This window comes from Gorilla gorilla, chromosome 2, assembly GCF_029281585.2.
Source record: "Gorilla gorilla gorilla isolate KB3781 chromosome 2, NHGRI_mGorGor1-v2.1_pri, whole genome shotgun sequence".
Lineage (NCBI taxonomy): Eukaryota > Metazoa > Chordata > Mammalia > Primates > Hominidae > Gorilla > Gorilla gorilla.
In genome coordinates this window covers 133,107,363-133,127,740 of record NC_086017.1, presented here as the reverse complement: position 1 = coordinate 133,127,740, position 20,378 = coordinate 133,107,363, and the positions used below count along the sequence as shown (strand labels likewise).

At 40.9% G+C, this 20,378-nt stretch overlaps 1 protein-coding gene across 2 annotated transcripts in view; it reads right to left on the bottom strand.

The window, feature by feature from the left end:
* Window positions 1–20,378, bottom strand: part of CASR (calcium sensing receptor) — a 107,782-nt gene that overhangs the window by 13,935 nt on the left and 73,469 nt on the right. For both annotated transcript variants that reach the window (XM_019022903.4, XM_031009882.3), the window contains exons 3-5: window positions 19,887–20,193; window positions 14,861–15,745; window positions 1,624–1,854 (exon numbers count right to left, since the gene is read on the bottom strand). In XM_019022903.4, the coding sequence (XP_018878448.1) occupies window positions 1,624–1,854; window positions 14,861–15,745; window positions 19,887–20,193 (1,423 nt within the window). The remainder of the gene's footprint in view (window positions 1–1,623; window positions 1,855–14,860; window positions 15,746–19,886; window positions 20,194–20,378) is intronic.

Genomic DNA, 20,378 nt, shown 5'->3' with positions numbered 1-20,378 from the left:
AGTCAGTGAAAATATGTGATAAATTAGACAAAGGTATAATTAGTGGACAGAGGAATATAACATCTGGAACCCCCCAAATCGCCATCTGGAAAAGTCATGACATATTTATAATTAAGAACCCACCCTCTGAGGTGTAAGCTATTAAAAACGGCACACTGTGGATGAGATTCACTGTCTATGGGAGACCTTCCCAGTGGTAATCCATCTACATACTGGGTAACAGTGAAATTGTAGCATCTCATCAGGAACCTGTCAACCTAAGAAGCATTTGATAAGAAGACGAAGTGAATCTTTGGTTATGTTATAAAAAGTGGTCCAAGATGGCTGGGCGTGGTGGCTCACGTCTGTCATCCGAGCACTTTGGGAGGCTGAGGAGGGTGGATCACCTGAGGTCAGGAGTTCGTGACCAGCCTGGCCAACATAGTGAAACCCCGTCTCTACTAAAAATACAACAATTAGCTGGGTGTGGTGGTGCGCCTGTAATTCCAGGTACTTGGGAGGGTGAGGTGGGAGAATTGCTTGAACCTGGGAGGCAGAGGCTTCAGTGAGCCGAGATTGTGCCACTGCACTCCAGCCTAGGCAACAGAGCCAGACCCCATCTCAAAAAAAAAAAAAAAGAAAAGTTGTCCAAGATGCTCAAAGGTGATAATAAAAAGGCAAATGCAAATAGAAATGTGGTGGGTCTTATCCAGGCTTCCTGGGAGAGTTAAGAGGATGCCCTGTCTAGGATCTGTGTTCTTACAGAGGACCTGGATTCTTAGCAGCCTGCTATATTCTAGGACACAAACATCATAGAATGGTCGTCATTCCAGTGTATCACGTTTCTCTTCCTTAAGTGCAAATTGACTGAGGGGTGGGCTTCTGGTTATTAACAGGCTTCTAGCTGCAGTGATACTCAGACACACAAGCATCCTCCTCTTTGTTACAGGTCTCCTGGAGGAAGAGAAATAAATTGTTCTTTTGATTTACAGTTCAGCAGCCCGGGCTGTCACACTACCTCTGTGTGAACTGTCCAGGCTGTGAGGGTGGTGACAACACCAAATGACTCAGGTGAAAACATCCAGCTCCATTTTGGGCTCCAGTGTCTTTCAATGGCTGTTACTGGCCATTGAGGTGGGATCAATTCTTTGTCATGTAAGCTTGTCCCACACATGCTGGACACTTAGTATCCCTGGATCCCAAGTGCTGAAGGCCATTAATACTTCCTGGTCGTTGTGACAACCCAAAAGCAGTCCCCTCCACTCTAAAACTTGTCTCCCCTGCCCTTGGCCGAGCTGAGAGCCACTGACTTGACCGATGTTTACATTTGCTTAAATATTTTGCTCTGGTTAGGGAAAGTTTTAGCCAAGGAAACTTTGTGACTAGCTAGGGAGTCATATTTGTGAAAAATGAAACTGTTTCAATACAGTAGGAAGGCATGGGGCTTAGGTTCTGGAGATTCTTCTCTTTACACTAAACACTATGGATTTCGCAGGGAGCCCCAAGATTGCAAAGGCCAGAGAGTGCAGGGAAGTGGACTCTTTATTTTGGAAGTCCAGTGGGGAAACCAAAGGCCCTCCCAAAGCCCAGCACAGTTTCCTGCCCCTGGTGGAGACATCTGGTTTTCTGATGGAGAGCACCTACCTCCCTGGAGAACCCACTCCACAGGATTTTCTCCTCGTTGATGAAGAGTCTTTCTCCCTTCTTGGCATAGACGTTGTAATACCCGACTTCCTTAAACACGATGGAGCCATCCTCTGGGGAGAGGTGCCAGTTGATGATGGAATAGTTCCCCACCAGGTCACCACACTCATCAAAGGTCACCTGCTCCCCCATATTGTTTGTAAAGTTTAGATGCCGTAGGTGCTTCAGGACCTAAAGAGGAGCAAAGAATGAGTACAAGCCCCAGGGCTGCCACATAGAACCAATTAGGTAGGCTGTGCCCTGCACAACAACGGTAGACTATCTTGTTCCAACAAAGTGGGAGGAACGTGACTTAAGGAAGAGACAGCTTTTTCTAATTCACACCAAAGTACTTGCCTGTGTTAGCAGCAGCCCTGTTAAGCCATGGGCTTTAATTATTATTCAAATTATAATTAGGGTAGGAAACACTTTCTTGAAGATGGGGAAAGGAAAGGGAGACATCTCACCTGGCAACTGGCCAGGTCAAAGATTCTGCAGGTGTGCCATCACCTGGTGGTGCCCCAGGAGGGGCAGGATTTATAAGCCAGAGTCCCTCCCTGGCATCTTCTGAGCTGGGCATTGGGGAAGGACAGGAGAAATGACTGAGTGCTCTTATTCTCTGCACTTTCCTTTCCTATGGTCCTGCTGCTGTGGAAGTGCTTTGCTGCCAAGATTCACAGAGTGGGGTGAAGGAAGAAAGAGATGAAGCTGTGGGCAAAGCCCAGCCATTATTGTTGTCAGAGTCATGGCAAATCCTTGAATTTTTATAAGGTTTTATATGTCACAAAGCCTTTGCACAAAAAAGTCATCATAATAATTACTAACACATATCACATGTTGTCATGTAAACATTTTAGATATCAGTCATTTTACTACCACTGAGGCACGACCCTAAGTACTTTATATCCATTATCTAATCAAATCCTCACAACAAATAGTATTAAGCTTATTTTATTTCTGGGGAAACGGAGGCACTGAAAACTTTAAGTATCTCATCCGGGGTCACAATCCTGCGCTCTTAATTGCTGTACTCTACTGCAGCATCGCTGGGCTCCTGGCTCTGCTTCCTCACATGCTCCTGACATCAGTCAAGAGGAGGCAGTGGGCACTCAGCCACTTATCTTTCATGTGAGGCCAGCCTTGTGTCACTGTGACACCACGTGAGAGTAAAGCAGGGTCCAGCCTGTGAGTGTAGGGTACACCTTCCACTGCACCTCCTGAATCTCCAGTAGTCTCCCATTCTGAGCTAATTTTTTTTTGGTTTTGTAGAGACAAGGTCTCACTATGTTGCCTACGCTGGTCTCAAACTCCTGGGCTCAATCGACCATCCTGCTTCAGCCTCCCAAAGTGCTGGAGTTACAGGCATGAGCCGCTGCGCCCAGCCATTTATCATTGTTTTTAAGGTACTTAAAATCCAACGTCTAATCTCACACTGGGACAACATTTGGGCTGAGTCCATCTAATGAATGGCCTTAATAGGCCTTTCTGAGGCCAAATTATTCTTATATGTGTGACAAACATGTGGACTGAGCCAGTACCTCTCCTGTCCCACTCCACTCCAGAGATGGCACTGCTTCTTAACAATTGATATCTGTATTAACTTTTTTTAGACAAACATTTATTTATAGTAAGGAATATTAAATACAAGAGAGGAGTCACTTGGATTTATCCATAAGTAGCTTGGGGGCAGAGTCCATGATAGACTATGTGTGCTCACAGGCATACCACCCTGGGCGCCTCCCCTAACCTGCAGTCTGTGAACGCTGCTCCATTGGCAGGCCCTGACTGCCCTGACTTTCAACTCAGAACATGCAGTTCTTCTGCTCTTTAATACTGCCCCCACTCCCACATTGCTCGAAACCTTGCTCTTAGCAGTTTGGGGGCCTTTCTGACATGGCCATCATCCTTCTCCATGCTGTAATCGTGCCCCTCCCACTTCCTGCTGGGGACCTACCATGACTCAGATGAAATGTGCTTCAAACTTATCCAGGTAGCTTCCAAAGCCCTCCATACTTTGGTCCCATGTACCTACCATGACTTGTCAGTGCAAATGTTTCATCCTAATCATAGAGTTTCCACTATCCTGTCCACATGCCATGCCAGGTCTGTGTGTGTGGAAAAGGAGATGAGAAAAGTGAAGAGGTAGGAAACTACCTCTTATTTGTACTTCCTATGTGCCAGTCCCTGTTCTAATACTTAATACATACTACATCACTTAATCCTCACAACACCTCTATGGATCAGAACTATTAGTATCTTCATTTTCTAGATGATGAAACGGAAGCATAGAAAGGTCAAGAAACTTGCAAAAGTCACATAGCCACTAAATGCTGGAGCTATGGGTTAAACATGGCTTTTCTACAACATCATCCTACACCTCTAATATAAATTGCTTACAGTGTCCATGGCAAATATTTGTTAGAGGTCAGTAATACATCCTTATTGAAATGCATATATAGTGGTAAAGCTCTAGTAGTTAGCATACATTTCTTCTTCCTATTTAGGTTTCAGTTCCTTGGTTCTTAACATGCCAGGCAACAAGCTGCTTCTCTCCTTTGTCCACTAGTTCTCTGCAGTGGAACTCTCCCAGCATCAGGGTAGAAGTGGGGAGGGGAACTGCACAAGATCCTTTCATAATTAGCTGGTCATCTTTCACACTGGTCAGACAAGTGACTTAAAGCTCATCCCTGGCTACAAGTCTTCTGCATTATTGTTGGCATGGGCTGGAGATTTCCACCATAATCCTAACTTCAAAGGAGAAACAATCAAAAATCATTTTCTTAAAGTTTCTAAGTAGTCATTAAAAAACTCATGATAAATACAAGACTGGAATTTTATAATATTGGAATCAATCAACCAGGAAATATTTACAGAGTATCCACTGTGTGTTCTGAACTGGGCTGCAGAACTACAAGATATGGTCATCCCATCCTCATGGAGTTTTCATATGGATTAGGGGATAAAATGCACGACATAAATATTCAATGAAGCAGTAAACAGTGCAAGATAAAATATAGTTAACTGCTAACTGATGGGGTATCATCTCTAAGTACAGAGAAACTTAGGGGAGATAGAAATTAAAAAGGGCTGAAATGATCAATGCAGGTTTCAGGCATATTTTGGCTGGCAAAGGACAGAGGGAGGGAAGGTGTTAAAAACAGTGGAACAGCATGGGCAAAGATATCACATTAGGAATAAACATGATGTGTTATGGGGCCAGTAAAGAGATCAATTTCTCAAGAATCATGTATGTACTAGAGAACAAGGGGAAATACAGAAGATAAGTAAAGAGGAGCCAAGGCAAAAAAGAGGCTAGATTTCACATTAAAAAGTATTGGATTAGATAAGAAACAGGGCTGATTGAAACGTAGAGAACTTGGGGTCCTCCATAGACTGCTGGTGGGGATGTAAACTTGTGCAGCCACGTTGGAAAAAACGTCTGGCAGTTCCTTAAAAAGTTAAACATAGAGTTATCATTTGACCCAACAATCCTACTCGTGTGTGTGTGTGTGTGTGTGTGTTTGTACATTCCTAGGAGAAATGAAAATATATGTCCACATAAACATTTGTACATAAATGTTCATAGCAACATTACTCATAACAACCAAAGGTGGGAACAATCCAAATGTTCATCAATTGGGTAAACAGATAAATAAAATGTGGTATACCCACACAATGGGATACTATTTGGCTGTAAAAAGGAATGAAGTACTGATACATGTTACAATATGGAAGAAGAAGCCAGTCACAAAAGATCATATGTTTTATGATTTTATTTATATGAAATATCCAGGAAAGTCCAAATGTATAGAAGCAGAAAGTAGATCAGTGTTTGTCTAAGACTGGGGCTTTGGGGGCCTAGGGAGTGACAGTTGCTTTTTGATGTGGTGAAAATGTTCTAAAATTGACTGTGGTTATGGTTGCATAACTGTGAATGTATTAAAAGCCACTTAATTGTATACTTTAAATGACTGAATTGTATGGCATGTGAATTACATCTTATAAAGCTGTTGCAAAAAAAGAAGGCATGGAAAAGGACTTTAAAAATCCAAATATGAATTAATTAGTGAAACCGACATTTGTAGTTGGCAGGAACCTTGATAACAAGGTAGCCTCTAGGATACTTGGTGTAGCGAGTTGAGTAATGAGACATGGCAAGTCCAACTTCGGATGTGGCAGGGAGATAAAGAGCAGGCAGGAGGGAAGAGATGGCAATGTAAACATCTTATCTGGAGAAGGAAGCACTCTGGAATCTTTGTGGCTAGGAATGTTGTACCCACACTTCATTAGACCAAACTTCTCTAAAGCAGGAACTGTCTTATTTCCTTCTGTATCTCCAGTGGTTTGTAGGGCCTAGATTTTAGTGGATACTCAAACCTTGTCTTTTGAGTGCATAATTAATAGAACAGATATTAAACCTGTAGGTGTCCAGCATGACTATGTGGACAAGTCGTGCCCATGATGAGGTTTTTATCAGTCTGAGGATAAATGAGAAAAATAAGGTCAATAGGGCATCCGTATTAGCTGAAAGAAGTAGGCAGAAAATCAATAAAAATATAAAAGACTTAAAAGACTTGGACAGTACTATCAACCAACTTGATCTAATTGATATTTACAGAACAGTCATCCCAACAACAGAATATACATTATTTTCAAGAACACAAAATATTTATAAAGATAAACCATATTCTGGATTATAAAGCAAGTTTCAATAAATTTAAAAATATTAAAATCAAACAAAATATGTTGACTCCAATGGAATTAAATTAAAAACAAATAACAGAAAAATGTTTGGAAAAATCACTGGAAACTTGGAAACCAAATAACACACTTCTAAACCTGAGAGCCAAAGAAGAAATCAAAAGGAAAGTTGGAACGTATTTTAAACTGAATTAAAATGAAAACACAGCATATCAAAATTTGAGGGATGCAGCTAATACAATATTTATAGTGAAATTTATAGCAGTAAATGTCTATATTATAAGAAAAGAAAGGTTTTTAAATCAATGACTTCAGTTTCCAAATAAGTAACTACAAAAAGAAGAGCAAATTAAACTGAAATAAATCAGAAGACAGGAGATGACAAAGATCAGAATAGAAATAAATGAAATAGACAACAAAAATATAGAGAAAAATCACTAAAGCCAAAAGCTGATTCTTTGAGAAGATTAATAAAGTTGATGGATCTCTAGCCAGACTGATCAGAAAAAAGGGAGAAGATGCATATTTACAATACGATAAATTCGAGAAGTGACAACACTACAGATGCTGCAGACATTATAATTATAGTCTGAGAACATTGTAAACAATATTATAAATAAAGTTATGCCAGTAAATTTGGCAAATTAGACGATGTGGACAAAGTCTTTGAAAGACAAACTATCAAAGCTGACTCATATATACCTAAATAGCATTCTATCCATTAAATAAATTGAATTTTCAGTTCAAAATTTTCCCACAGGCCATGGACAGTGGCTCATGCCTGTAATCCCAGCACTTTGGGAAGCCGAGGTGGGTGGATCACTTGAGGCCAGGAGTTAGAGACGAGCCTGGTCAACATGGTGAAACCCCATCTCTACTAAACATACAAAAATTAGCTGGTGGTGGTGGTGCATGCCTGTAATCCCAGCTACTCGGGAGGCTGAGGCAGAAGAATCTCTTGAACCTGGGAGGCGGAGGTTGCAGTGAGCCAAGATCATGCCACTTTACTCCATCCTGGGCGACAGAGCGAGACTCCATCTCAAAACAAAACAAAACAATCCCACAAAGAAAACCAACTAAAGGTGGCTTCACTGATGAGTTCTACCAAAGATTTAAGGAAGAATTAATACCAATTTTACAAAAGTCTTATAGAACATCAAAAAAGAAGTCAATACTGCCAAACTCATTCTGAGGTCATCATTACTCAGACAACAAAACCAGACAAAGATATTACAAGAAAATAAAACTATAGACCAATAGTCCTCATGAACATAGAAGCAAAATTTCTTAACCAAATTTTAGTAAATCAAACACACAAATACATGTACAAAAAGGAATATACATTATGACCAAGTAGGATTAATCCCAGGAACGAAAGGTTGGTTTGATGGTCAACTACAATAACATACTACAAAAGAAAAACCACATGATTTTCTGAATAGATACAGAAAAAGCACTGATGACATCCAACCTCCATTCCTGATAAAAGCTCTCGGCAATACAGGAATAAAAGGGAACTTTCTCAACTCTATAAAGGGGATCTATGAATGTTAACATCATACTCAGTGGTAAAAGACTGAATGCTTTCTCCCTGATCAGATGCAGACAGTAATGTCTGTCCTCACTATATCTATACAAGATTATACTGGGAGTTCTAACCAGTTCAGTTGGGCTGAATCAGGCCGAGTAAGACTGAAAATATGATCTAAATTCTAAACTGAAATAAACAAAAACAAGCAAACAAATAAAAAGGCCAAAATAATTTTTTTAAAGTTGCTTCTTTTCTTCTTTTAGGCATATTTATTAGTACAAATTAGGCTAATAAATTGTTCCTGATAAAGATTCTTAGGAGGCCTACATCAGTTAAAAATACAAGAATAATTTAAAATTTAATGGTTTCTGGATCTTTATGCCTCAATAACCCTGTTTATACTCTTAAAATCCTTACCAAAACATGCTTTCCTTCATGTAATTTACTTTGTTAATAGTGCAGAGCTAAGTTCCAGCCCCAGTTTAGGAAGTCAGCATTACTGTGGTTTCTTGTATGAGAGTTTTCCGACCACTTCTCTGAGATCACTGACCTCCCTTATCTGTGCCTGTATCTAGGTACTGTGTTACTGTCCTCCACTGTCCTCTCAGGAGTTATTTTTGTCCCATTTTCTTTCTTTATTCATTTGTTTATTCAACAAGTATTTATTGAGGGACCACTACTGGCCAAGCAGGCACTGTTTTAGAAAGAAGAAATACAGTAATATTCAAGACGGACAGAGATGTCTAATAGACTCCAACCTGGTTGGCTGTGTGCACTCTCAATTATTTGCACACTATACTTTCTCTTTGTGTAAGGACCGAGGTGTCAGGACAATTGTTGAACACCCAGGGTTCAAGGCAGTGGACCAGTGTCTTCACTTGGAAACCGCTGGCTGATCTGGCAGCCTCTCAGGAGCTAGAAGGCATGTGGTGCCCCGAGGGCACAAGTCATTCTTCTAGCAACTCCTTTGGCCTCTTTGGGGAACAGATCACCTGGAGCAGATGTAGCTTTTTTACTAGCTAGATATATTACTTTAGGAAAATCATTCTGACTTCTCTGGGTCTTACCCTCCTCACCTACAAAAGAATAATACTCAAGACTAATATTTACTGCACATAGTACATAGGCACTATCCTAAGCACTCTGTGCATATTAAGTAATGGTATCCTCATAATAAACTTAACAAGTTTCATGATCTCTATTTCTCAGGTGAGAGAGAAAAGTGAGGCACAAGGACACTAAGTGACTGCCCAAGGTCATAAGGCAATTACGTGGCAATTAAAATTTAAATCACCTCAGTCTGGCTTGAGATTCCAAACTGTTAACCATTACACTATACTACCTACTCACATGCAGGAGTGAAATTAGACATCTATTAAGTTGTCTATCTCTAGTTACAACAGGTTAACTGGTATAAAATGTAGGTTGAGAAAATGGACATATTTTAAAAATGAAATGGTAGAGATGTGTAATGCTTGTGGCAACATGAGGGGCCATAAGTGGGAAAATGGTCTAACCTGAATGACATCCTCATCTCCATGCGTAGCCAGGACTTCCCCACCTGGGGACCTTCCGTGATTTTTTTTATCAACTTTTTTGAGGTATAGTTTATATACACTCATTTTAAGTGTATAGTTCTGAATTTGGGCAAATGTATATGCTTGGTAACTACCACTGCCACCTTCCCAAAAGGTTCTGTGGTGTCCCTGAAAGTCAACCTCTACCCACTCGCAGCCTTAGGCCACCACTGATCTGCTTTCTTTCTGTCAGTAGAGACAGAGTATCGCATAAATGAAATCATACACTATGTACTATTTTTTTTTAGTCAGTATTCTTTTGCTTAGCAGGACATTTTGTGACCTTTCCTCCAAGGAGTAGATCCTTCTCCGTATCCACAAATTCTATCCACCCTTCAAGACTCGTCTCAAATGATATGTTTTTTTTTCCTTACTTCAAATCCTAACCTGAATTGTATTGTACTATGTCCTCACAGCAGATATATAAATAAAATCACATGAGTGTGTAATATTTTCTACTCAAAATTTGTACGTTATCCACTTATAATCAATAAATTATTATGCTTACCAAGTCATATCTCTAAGTCACCTCTTTAAACATCTTTAATATTTCTTTTGGCAGGCTGACTTGCAAGTTTGGCATTTGGGCGTTTTATTTTCTGCATAATATCTTGCCTTTAATTCACATAACAGGGAAGATGGAGATGAAAACCATTTCACTCCTGAGAGCAATGACAGGGAATCTTTAAATTGATAATGATTGATCCACAAAAAAAGCAACGTAAGTTAGAAGATAATTTAGATATCTGCCCGAGAGAGAACACTCTTTTTATTATTTATTTATTTATTTTGAGACGGAGTCTCGCTCTGTTGCCCAGGCTGGAGTGCAGTGGTGCGATCTTGGCTCACTGCAATTTATGCTTCCTAGGTTCAAGTGATTCTCCTGCCTCAGCCTCCTGAGCAGCTGGGACTACAGGTGCCTGCCACCACACCCAGCTAATTTTTTGTATTTTTAGTAGAGACAGGGTTTCACCACGTTACCGAGGCTGGTCTCGAACTTCTGACCTCATGATCCACCCACTGTGGCCTCCCAAAGTGTTGAGACTATAGGTGTGAGCCACTGCCCCTGGCTTCTTTTGCTTTTAAAAAGGAACTGACAGTTCCTTTTAAAATGAAATATAAAATTTTACTTGAGATTATTATCCAATATTATATGCTTCCAAATTATTTATTTTATTTGGGGAGTAATATGAGGAAAAAGAATAAACGAAGGGGAAGAGAAACAAAAAAAGCTAGTAGAAAGATCCGAACATAGGAGAACTGCTTGAACCTGGGAGGCGGAGGTTGCAGTGAGCCGAGATCGGGCCGCTGCATTCCAGCCTGGGTGACAGAGCAAGACTCTGCCTCAAAAAAACAAAACACAAACAAACAAAAAGATCTGAACATAGAACATAACATACAGACACAAAGAGACTTATAGGCTCACAAAGAAAACACCACCAAGAAAGACACATAGATCTAAAAGAGGGGCAAATACAGGACATGCATGCACTTAGAAGCTAACACACTCTTTTATGCCATAATATTCCCATCTTGTGGTCTTTTAGGGTATTTCCCCTAAAAGATTTTAAAGTCAAACGGTTGCTCATTATAAGCATAAATGGAAATCACCTCTTGGCACACATTCTTAGTAGCGTCAATTGAATTAAACTGAACATTAGAGACTAGAAACCCCCCCACTCTGGTCTAGGACTTCCAGCTCTTATACAGATAATGAGGGCCAGGTCACACAGATAATGAACAAGATAATGAAGTTCATTATCTTGCCCAGTTCCTGTGGTAAGAGCATGGGGAAGATCCAGGCCCAATTCCCTTCTCTAACGCCAGCCATGTTTTCTTATCTCCCTTCCATCTTCTCTGGCTGTCCTCACAATTTATCCCCCATTCCCCAACTTCCAGCAGTACCAGCAATTCCTAGAAAGATCAGCTCCATCTGACTTCCATCTTCACCATGGCTGCATGCCTGTTTTTTGACTAGTGAGTGTTGGTGTGAGGTGCAGGAGAGTAGGAAGCACACCTTGTGCATGATCATCCTGAGAGAAGAAAGGTGATTTCATACTTACATGATGTTCCACTCAAACTTGATAGTGGGCACGTGACCAAAGCTTGTCCAAACAGAGCCTAGAATACCTTGGCCACAGTGATTGATTCAAGAATGGGTTGTTGGCTCAAACGGTTCCCTGCAAAGGCCTATAGGTAGTGTTGACAGGTCAAATCAACTAGACTGCTATTCACTCATTCATTCATTCTATGAATATTCCAGCACCAGGCATTCTGAACATAGTACTGAACAATACAGGCGTGGTTCCTGATCTTATGTAGCTTAGAGTACAGCAAAGGAGTAGTGAAGAGAGAGCTGGGAAGGGATGTGAGGAGGGCTTGGGGGTCTCCAAGAAGAGGTCAGGAGGCAATTGTGAGTTGTATGCTCATAAATCACCTGCTAGTGCTACTTTTGAGGCATATGAGTTGATTGATACATATTTTTTTGGGGAGAAAGAAAGGAAAAAAATTGTGATTGACCCTTATAACCAGAATTTTAACTAATAAGTGTCTATTTCAGTCAATTAAAGAGCTGTGGAAGCTTAAGCTGGGTATATAAACATCAAAAATGAGGAAGCAAGAATGATCAGAAAATGTGTTGTGGGAATACGATTTGAAAAGACTTCCGGGGGAAAGTGGATTTTGAAAACAATTTAAATGTCCATGGTGGAAAATGACAGCAGAGATAAAAATTGATGGCCCTTCTGGTGTGGGCTATGGCCTATGCAAAGATGCTGTGCCAAAAACTAATGAGTGATTTGTGAGGAGGTGTCATGCAGGTTGGCTTATAGGGGAAGAACTGAGAGAAGGCAGACATGGAGTTCCAGATGGAGACTTGGATTAGATTATAGGTGATAAGTTTCCATATAGATCTTAATATTGAGAATGAATGAATAATTGCTAGTTGATTTCCTGATGAAGATATAGGTCTTAATAATGAGAATGAATAATTGCTAGTTCATCTCCTGGCCAAGATCTCAAATTCTGGAATGCCCACCCAACAGCCTGGGTTCCTGAGGCTCAAAGGAGACTCACACCAAGCACTCAGGACATTTTGGCCAATATCCCATGTTATTCCTCCCTAGAGTTCTGATCCCATTTTCCTATCTGTGCTGTCTCCTGGGGAGATTTTTCCAGACCATGTAAGAGTCAGGAGAACATATCTTTACCTGGGCCATGGTTGGGTGAAGTGTCTGTGTAGTGGACATTTTGAATGTTGGCTGCTTTGCTTCTTTCTATTTCTTCCTCCTTTTGGTAATGGCATCCTGACTTCCCATTGGGGATTCACTCCCCCCTTACTCTAAGTCTATGTAGTCTGGAGGACTGCTAGCATCAGGGATGGATCCATGACTTAGGAATGGTCAATAAACGTGGTTTCTGGAACTTTTACAGGATATCTTGGGAAGTAAGGAGATCCTAGCTTCAAGCTGCTACAGAAGCTGAAAATTGCTAACCCTGGGGAATGAAGAACAGAAAGATGAGATGAAAATACCTAGCTGTACCTGGAACACTTCTGCGATTTTTAGTAACATGACCCATTCACTACATTTCCTCTTTTTTTGTTTATGCCAATTTGGTTAGGGCTTTCTATTACACAACTAAAAGTCCCAGTTGTGACTGTAGCCTGTCATTGCTTTTTTTTTTTTTTTTTCTCACAGGTCCAAGGTCTGGTCTTGACCATCTGTGTTTTATTTCCTTATCTGGAAGAAGAGCCATTGAAGAGTAGAACTGCCAAGTTTCCCCCCTTGAAGCCTGTTTTTCCTTCAACCCTACTCTCGTCTTGCAGTTTTTTCAAGAGCTGAGGTCCTCCTTGCATTGGACGTGAGCGGTAAGAAAGAAAAGACGATAGTGACAACCACCTAGAAGATTGCCCCCTTACTCCTCCTACTTAAAACCCCATACCTTAGCATCATCACTCCTGAAGACTTTAGAGTGCCGGACCTTTATTACAGCACCTCTATCTTGGCAAGGTAGGGGTTCCGTGTGAAGAAAGAAGCTCTGAGTACCCCACAGAAGTTAGAAATTTTAGCCAACAGTGATGGTTGGGTAAGAGGTTCCCATATAAGAAGGGCTGAGAACTTGAAGATTCTGGCCTATTTGACCAACTTAGACAGTCACTCCTTGTCTTTCATGAGAATCTCTACAGTGACTGATACAAGTTGTGTGCTTTTTGCTTCTTGGTATTCTTCCCAAAGGGTTTGTGGTGGTTGGGTTCTGTATACAAAGGTGTTCTAGTTATCCTTTTTACCTAATTCATGGATTAATTAGAGATGTACTGAAATCCTACTATAATAATCACACATCTGTTTAGAGCTTGAAAGTTTACAAATTGCTTTTACATATATCATGTCATTTAATGTCATGAACCTAAGTCAAAAGAACATTGAGTGGAAAGTAAGCTAGACATTAAGTCTGTGTCACAGATGGAGACACTGTGACTTACAGCCATGGTTTGCCTAAGATCACACAGCTAGGAAATGGGGGAGCTGGAGGCTGGGACATTCCATTCAAATTCAGGAATTCCCGCCCTCTCCATTGTCATGCAATCTCTCTGATAGGTCAGTTTGGAACTAAGGAAAATACAAAAGGAGTGTAAAACATGGTCTGATTGAAAAACATAAGGCACATATGCAAGACCCGAACAGCTATTTAGGATATAAACTCTTGAAATGAAAAAGATTATGATGTCTCTCCTGTGTGTAATTCAAAAATACAAAACAAGGCTAAACAAGTGTGGGAACTCCTCTTAAGTTCTGATTTTTTCTATGATAATGACTTCAGTGCTTCTTTTTGAAACACTCAATATCAAATCTTTTTACAAAGAGTTTTTGTTTTCTGTGCCTTTGATTTGCTTTTGTCCTAAGCTGTGCTTAGCTGACCTGCTGGGTGGCTTGGTATAGGCTGTCAGTAATGTAATGGCAAAAGTGGTGGCTAAACACAATAATACTAGCTTTATGCCACTTAGTATATGGAATATAATAGGTACTCAAAAAATACTTCTTACTCACAAGGGAACAATATTGATAATTTAGACATTAGAAAAATACCCCACTCATTACTAAATCTGTTCTGGGATATTTGAAAACTTTTGGGGACCATACTTCAGTTATTCTGAATCACTGGACTAAAGAACAGTTGACTCAAGGCTTTAAATAGATAATCAAATTACTATCAATTTTGCTCAAATCAGTTGCTCAAGATTTAAAAAAGGTACTTTGAATCCAAAGCTCCATTTAGTGGCCTCATTTAAATATTGCCCTTTTCAAGTGACCACTATTTTTCTTGCCTGGAGTTGCAGCCCAACTCTGCTTTATTATATAGCAAATTGCTATATAAGTGAAGGACGCACCTGCCACGCCTCAACTTTCTTGATGTCTGCACAGGAGCCATTGGTGAAGAGCCCTCTCCCAGGTAAGCAGGTATATATATCTTGCAAGGCGTGGGCAATGGAGTAGACTGCTAAGTACACATTGTAGGATATCCGTAAATGCGTGTAATCTATGTAAGGGGTCTCGACACTGCTGATGTTCTCATCCCCTGTACAGAGGGGTCGGAAGGCTGTCGAGCTGTTGCTAAACCTGTCGCCACTTTCTTCGTGACCTCTCAGAAAGGTGTCCACAGGTAAAGGTCCTTTTGCACCTTCTTGGAGGTGGCAGTTAAATGTTTCTTCCCAAAACTCCTTGGCAAAACCATTGTGGACAGACTTCCTGGGATGGACCTTCTTCAGGAATTCCCGGAAGCCTGGGATCTGCCCAGCCTTCAGAGCGAATCCAATGGTGCCTCCAACCACGTGGAAGTACTGAGGCATGGCGATCAGGGAGGAGCTGGCCCAGGCCTCGCTGGCCAGCCAGATCTTGCCTGTGATATTGCGCCGGACAATCTCCTTGATGAGGGGCTCAAGATCTGGGCCACTGGAGAAAACCACGATGACTTTGGCCGTGGAATTTTGAATCACCTCCACCACATGCTGGATCTCTTCCTCATCAGAGTACTGGGAGATGAGTTCACTGAAGTCGATGCAGATATCCCTTTCCTCAGCTTCCTCTCGGAACTTCTCAATCCCCGGCCGCCCATAGTCATCATCCGCTGCAATTGTGCCCACCCAGTTCCAGCGGAAATACTCGATGATGTCTGCCATGGCAGTGGCCTGGTGCTCATCATTGGGGATGGTTCGGAGGAAAGACTTGAATTGATTCTTGTTGCTGAGGAGTCTGCTGGAGGAGGCATAACTGACCTGGAGAGAACCAAGAACATGGTGAATGAGTGAGTGAGTGAGTGAAGAGGTGCTGAGTGAGCCTCCAGACTGTTGTGGAGGTGGCTTTCTGAGCATGCCTTGGTCTCATTTATCAACTATGCTGTTCACTGTGTACAGGATGAAAGAAAGGGTAAGGAAAAGCAGCATCTGTTCCACTCCAGAGTGAGCACTTAAGCACCTTTCAGTCTATGAGGGAGCATCCCAATTCCCAATGGATGATTCTTCACAATGCTAACTTCAAAACTGGGTCTGGCCATAAAATCAACCCAACAATAGTGGGATGTACTTAGCCTTTCAAGAAGAGTCTTTATGCACCGTTTCATGTTTTCTCTAACCTCCTCTGTGCTGACTCATTGGTTATAATATATCCATGTACACAACTTTGGCTTGTTGGGCTCAGCTTCTGATCTGAAGAGTTTAACTTCCCTTTACTGCAATAAACACTTTGTTCATAATTTTCCTCCGGAAGGAATCAGGTTCCCCATGGATTATAAACTTAAGGCTCTTCAGAGGAGTCCCCGGGAATTCCCTTTTCTTATTCTGCCTAATTTCTCTCTTCCCCTCCTCTGGTTATTCCTCCTCCCCCCTCTCCTCCCTGCACCCCAGTACTTTAGAAAAAACTAACCTTAATTGCAGTCACTTCTGAGAACTGTTTCTTTTAGGCTCAATTAGACCACTAAGACCACTAGGCTCAATCCCCCTGTATCACAATAACAATGACGTATGTAATTAAATATCATCAGAAAAACCTCCCTCCCTCTCCATCCCACTATTGTTGGATTGATTTTATGGCCAGACCCACTTTTTTTTTTTTCATTATACTTTAAGTTCTAGGGTACTTGTGCACAACGTGCAGGTTTGTTACATACGTATACATGTGCCATGTTAGTGTGCTGCACCCATTAACTCATCGTTAGCAGACCCACTTTTGAAGGTAGCATTGTGAAGAATCTTCCATTGGGAAGCACCTTCCAGAGCCCTTTCCTTTATTCAGTTATAGGTGATGGCTGAGCCTGCTTGACAGGCTTTTGATGTGGGTCTTGAAAATCTTAAGAGGCTGAACAGGAACCCTGGAGAAGCTGTCTTGACATGTTTGCACTCTCTAAGACATAGCCACTTCTGAATCTGAGCAAGGGTGTGGACTACCAAGGGAAGAAAGTCTTGCCCTTGATGTTAAGAGATCGTTGCTTGAAGAAGTAGCCAAATACCATGTAAAGCATTAGTTAGTGCAGAGCTTTCCCACTTCTTTTCACACTATGGCAACACATGGAGCAAACAGAGGAAGCTGATCAACCCTGGTGGGAGTGCTCTGACCACTCAGGCCCCACCTGGTCACCCCAACACTTGAGGAGATCCACATCTTTGATGAGGCCGGCTTCAGCTCATTTGCAGCACTCTGTGTCATCATGGCTCACCACTTAGGAAGTTCCAAGTTATGGGACCATTTTTTCTGAAGAACGAAACATTTTTACACAAATGGAATTTCTTCTAGGAAATGAAGTAGCTTAATATCTTGTGTTCTCTAGTTTTTCCAGAGAGATTTTAAACTTCTTAAGAAAACAAGTCAAAGGTATTTGGGAGAATGCCTTTTTAATATCTCTCACCATTTAAAACAATTAATTTTCCATGTCCAATATTTTTAAGTAAAAATTTCCAGACCATCCTGGTTAACACGGTGAAACCCCGTCTCTACTAAAAATACAAAAAGTTAGCCGGGCGTAGTGGCGGGCACCTGTAGTCCCAGCTACTCGGGAGGCTGAGGCAGGAGAATGGCGTGAACCCGGGAGGCGGAGCTTGCAGTGAGCTGAGATTGTGCCACTGCACTCCAGCCTGGGTGACAGAGCCAGACTCCATCTCAAAAAAAAAAAAAAAAGAAAAAATTTCCAATGTGTTTCTTCTTATTGATGGATAGTTTCTACATTAGAAACATAAAAGGCGTTGGTCTGTAAAAAAATTAGGCCAACTTGACTAAAAAGCAAGTATGACTGTTTTCTGACAAGAGCTTTTATTTTATGTTATAGTATAAAATTGATTATTTTTTCCTTTATCAGAATAAGGTATTCTCGAAATACCACAGAACTTATGAGGCAGGTGGTTAAATTAAGTAATTTGTTTAGATGTTATTGTTTTCAGAGAATTCTGTTAGCAGACCCAAACAATAGGCCTCTGAATCAGATTTTTGCAAACACAAAACCTACCATTTAAAAAAATCCATCCATTATTGCTTGCTTCTTGATTTTTTCAAAAATAGGTCAAAAGGGCTTTAATGGAATAAAAATCAAAAACAATAATATTCCTCATGGATATGTTCTCTTAAGGAATGTATTTATAATGTTTACCAAGTTTTTAAAAAGCAACTCTAAAGTGGGGTAAATACCATTTTGTGCCCCAACCCCCCAAAAAACCCCTCAGAAACACACAAAACTTTTTTTTATTGTAAGAGGGGAGAATTTCAAGAATGATTCAGAAAACTGTTCCAACCGCAATTTGTCTAGCTGGTCTGCTTGTTCCATCCACTTGGTGGCGTGGCTGGCATACGAAATAGCCCTGGGTCCATGACCCCACCCGGCAGGGCAGTGGTTCCCAGCCCAGCTGCACATTAGAATCACTTCCAGAGTGTTAAAACCTCCCGACACCTAGGCTGCATCTCAGCTCAATTAAACCTTGATCTTTGCGGAGTGGGACTTAGGCACCAGTATTTTTAAAGCTTTCTAAGTGATTCCAATAGGTAGCCATGGCAGACATGGCAGAGAACCCCTACTGTAGATAGACTTGTATTGGTTTGATTGATAATCAAAGCACTTTTATAATTCAAACTCAACTTAACCTTATCTTTCATCCAAAGCACAAAGAATTAACACGCCCCTCCCCTTTTCATGTTCTTTCTTTACTTGACATCTTAGCCTGTTGGCCATGGGGTAACAATAACTTACTTTAACTGTGTATCTAAGTTTGAATATACGCAGCACATTTACTGATACAGGCTTTGTCAGATCACTTTGGCACAAAAGTTACAAAGCCAGGGCTTCCCCATGGGAAACACCTTTAATTCCCTCAAGTAAGGATTCCGTAAATGATGACAAAACTATCTCTTGTCTCATGTATATAAAGAGATAATGGCAATCACCAAAAAAAAAAAAAAAAAAAAGGAGCCCTCCCAACATAGAAATGTAAATTTATCAAAGGTACTCTTACAAATTTTAAATATTAAACATTCAAAAAATTAATTTAAGGTGTAGTTTATAGTTTAATTTCAAACTTAATGTAAGGATGCATCACAATTGAGCTAATTCTCCCACCCACAGACATTTAGGTTGTTTCCATTTTTTCACTATTATAAAATGATGTCATAGATTTATAAATATTAAACTGAAAAATGCTTTGCTCTATAGCGTTAAGAAGGAAAATGTCAGGTTATAAAATGGCATTTCACATTTGTTATCTTTTTTTGGTGAAAAAAATGCACCACTGAATGTTTATTAAAGCACTTGCTTCAATAAACTGTTAGTAAATGGAAACGCAACCATCTCTCCACCTAGGCTAAGTTCCTGCAAAGTGGAGACTGCTTATACATATATACTCAATAAATATTTTTTGAATGAAATAGAATTTTCTCCATTTCTGGAATGTGCAACACAATGATTAAGTTCCTGTTTTGTGAGAAAATATGCTCTGCTTCCCTCTGAGCTAAAGTTTCAATCAGACAGCGGAGCAGCGAGACTTTTCAGGAAATGGAATTCGGGACAGATATTTTGGATTTGAGAGGTGGGATTTACCTCATATGCTCTGATTCCTTTTAGTAAAAGCAGAAGGAAAAAAACATTTACTAAAGGAATAGAGTGGGAAATAAATAACTGAATGCCTCTTTTTAAAAAAAGACACAGTTTTATGCAAGGTACATTTAAAAGAATTTTGGAAGCATAGTGAAGGTATCATTGACATTGTGGACACTGGAGTTTCAGAAATCCCAAATGGTCATGATACAGCATATCAACTAAATCATAGGTCTTTTGTGCCAGAGATGGGAATATGGTAAACCGTATGGATATTGGGCATGGCACCCCCAAGCCTGCTTCTTCTGATCCTGCTCCCAGTGCCCCGTCTGAGAAGGCTTGAGTACCTGGGGAATGTAGAAGAGCCCCAGCAGATTTGCCACTGCCGTGGAGACGCCTGAGCCAGTTGCTCCCACCACAGCAATCGTAGAGGGAATGTGCTCTGAGCAGTTGCAGAACTCATCAAGGTTCAAAGAATCAATTTTGTTTTGAGCAACAAAACTCAGGGTGGCTTCCAAGGCCTTAGAAACGGTGTTGCAAGTGTCAAATATCCTGTATCCCAGCGTCAAGTTGGGAAGAAGGGCTGGGCTGCTGTTTATCTCCTCTATGGCAAATATCATAGCCTGTAACCAGCGAAACCCACGGAAATTATACCTGGAAGAAAGAAGAAGTGGAAGAAAATGGGAAGCTTTCTAGTCAACGACTTTAGAGTAAAGACCGGGCAAAGCTGGGTTTGAATCATCGAACTGTTACTACTCTCTGGCTTCATGGCATGCTCTGTACAGAGCCCTCTCTGTTAAAATGGGGATGACACGGCCGGGCGTGGTGGCTCACGCCTG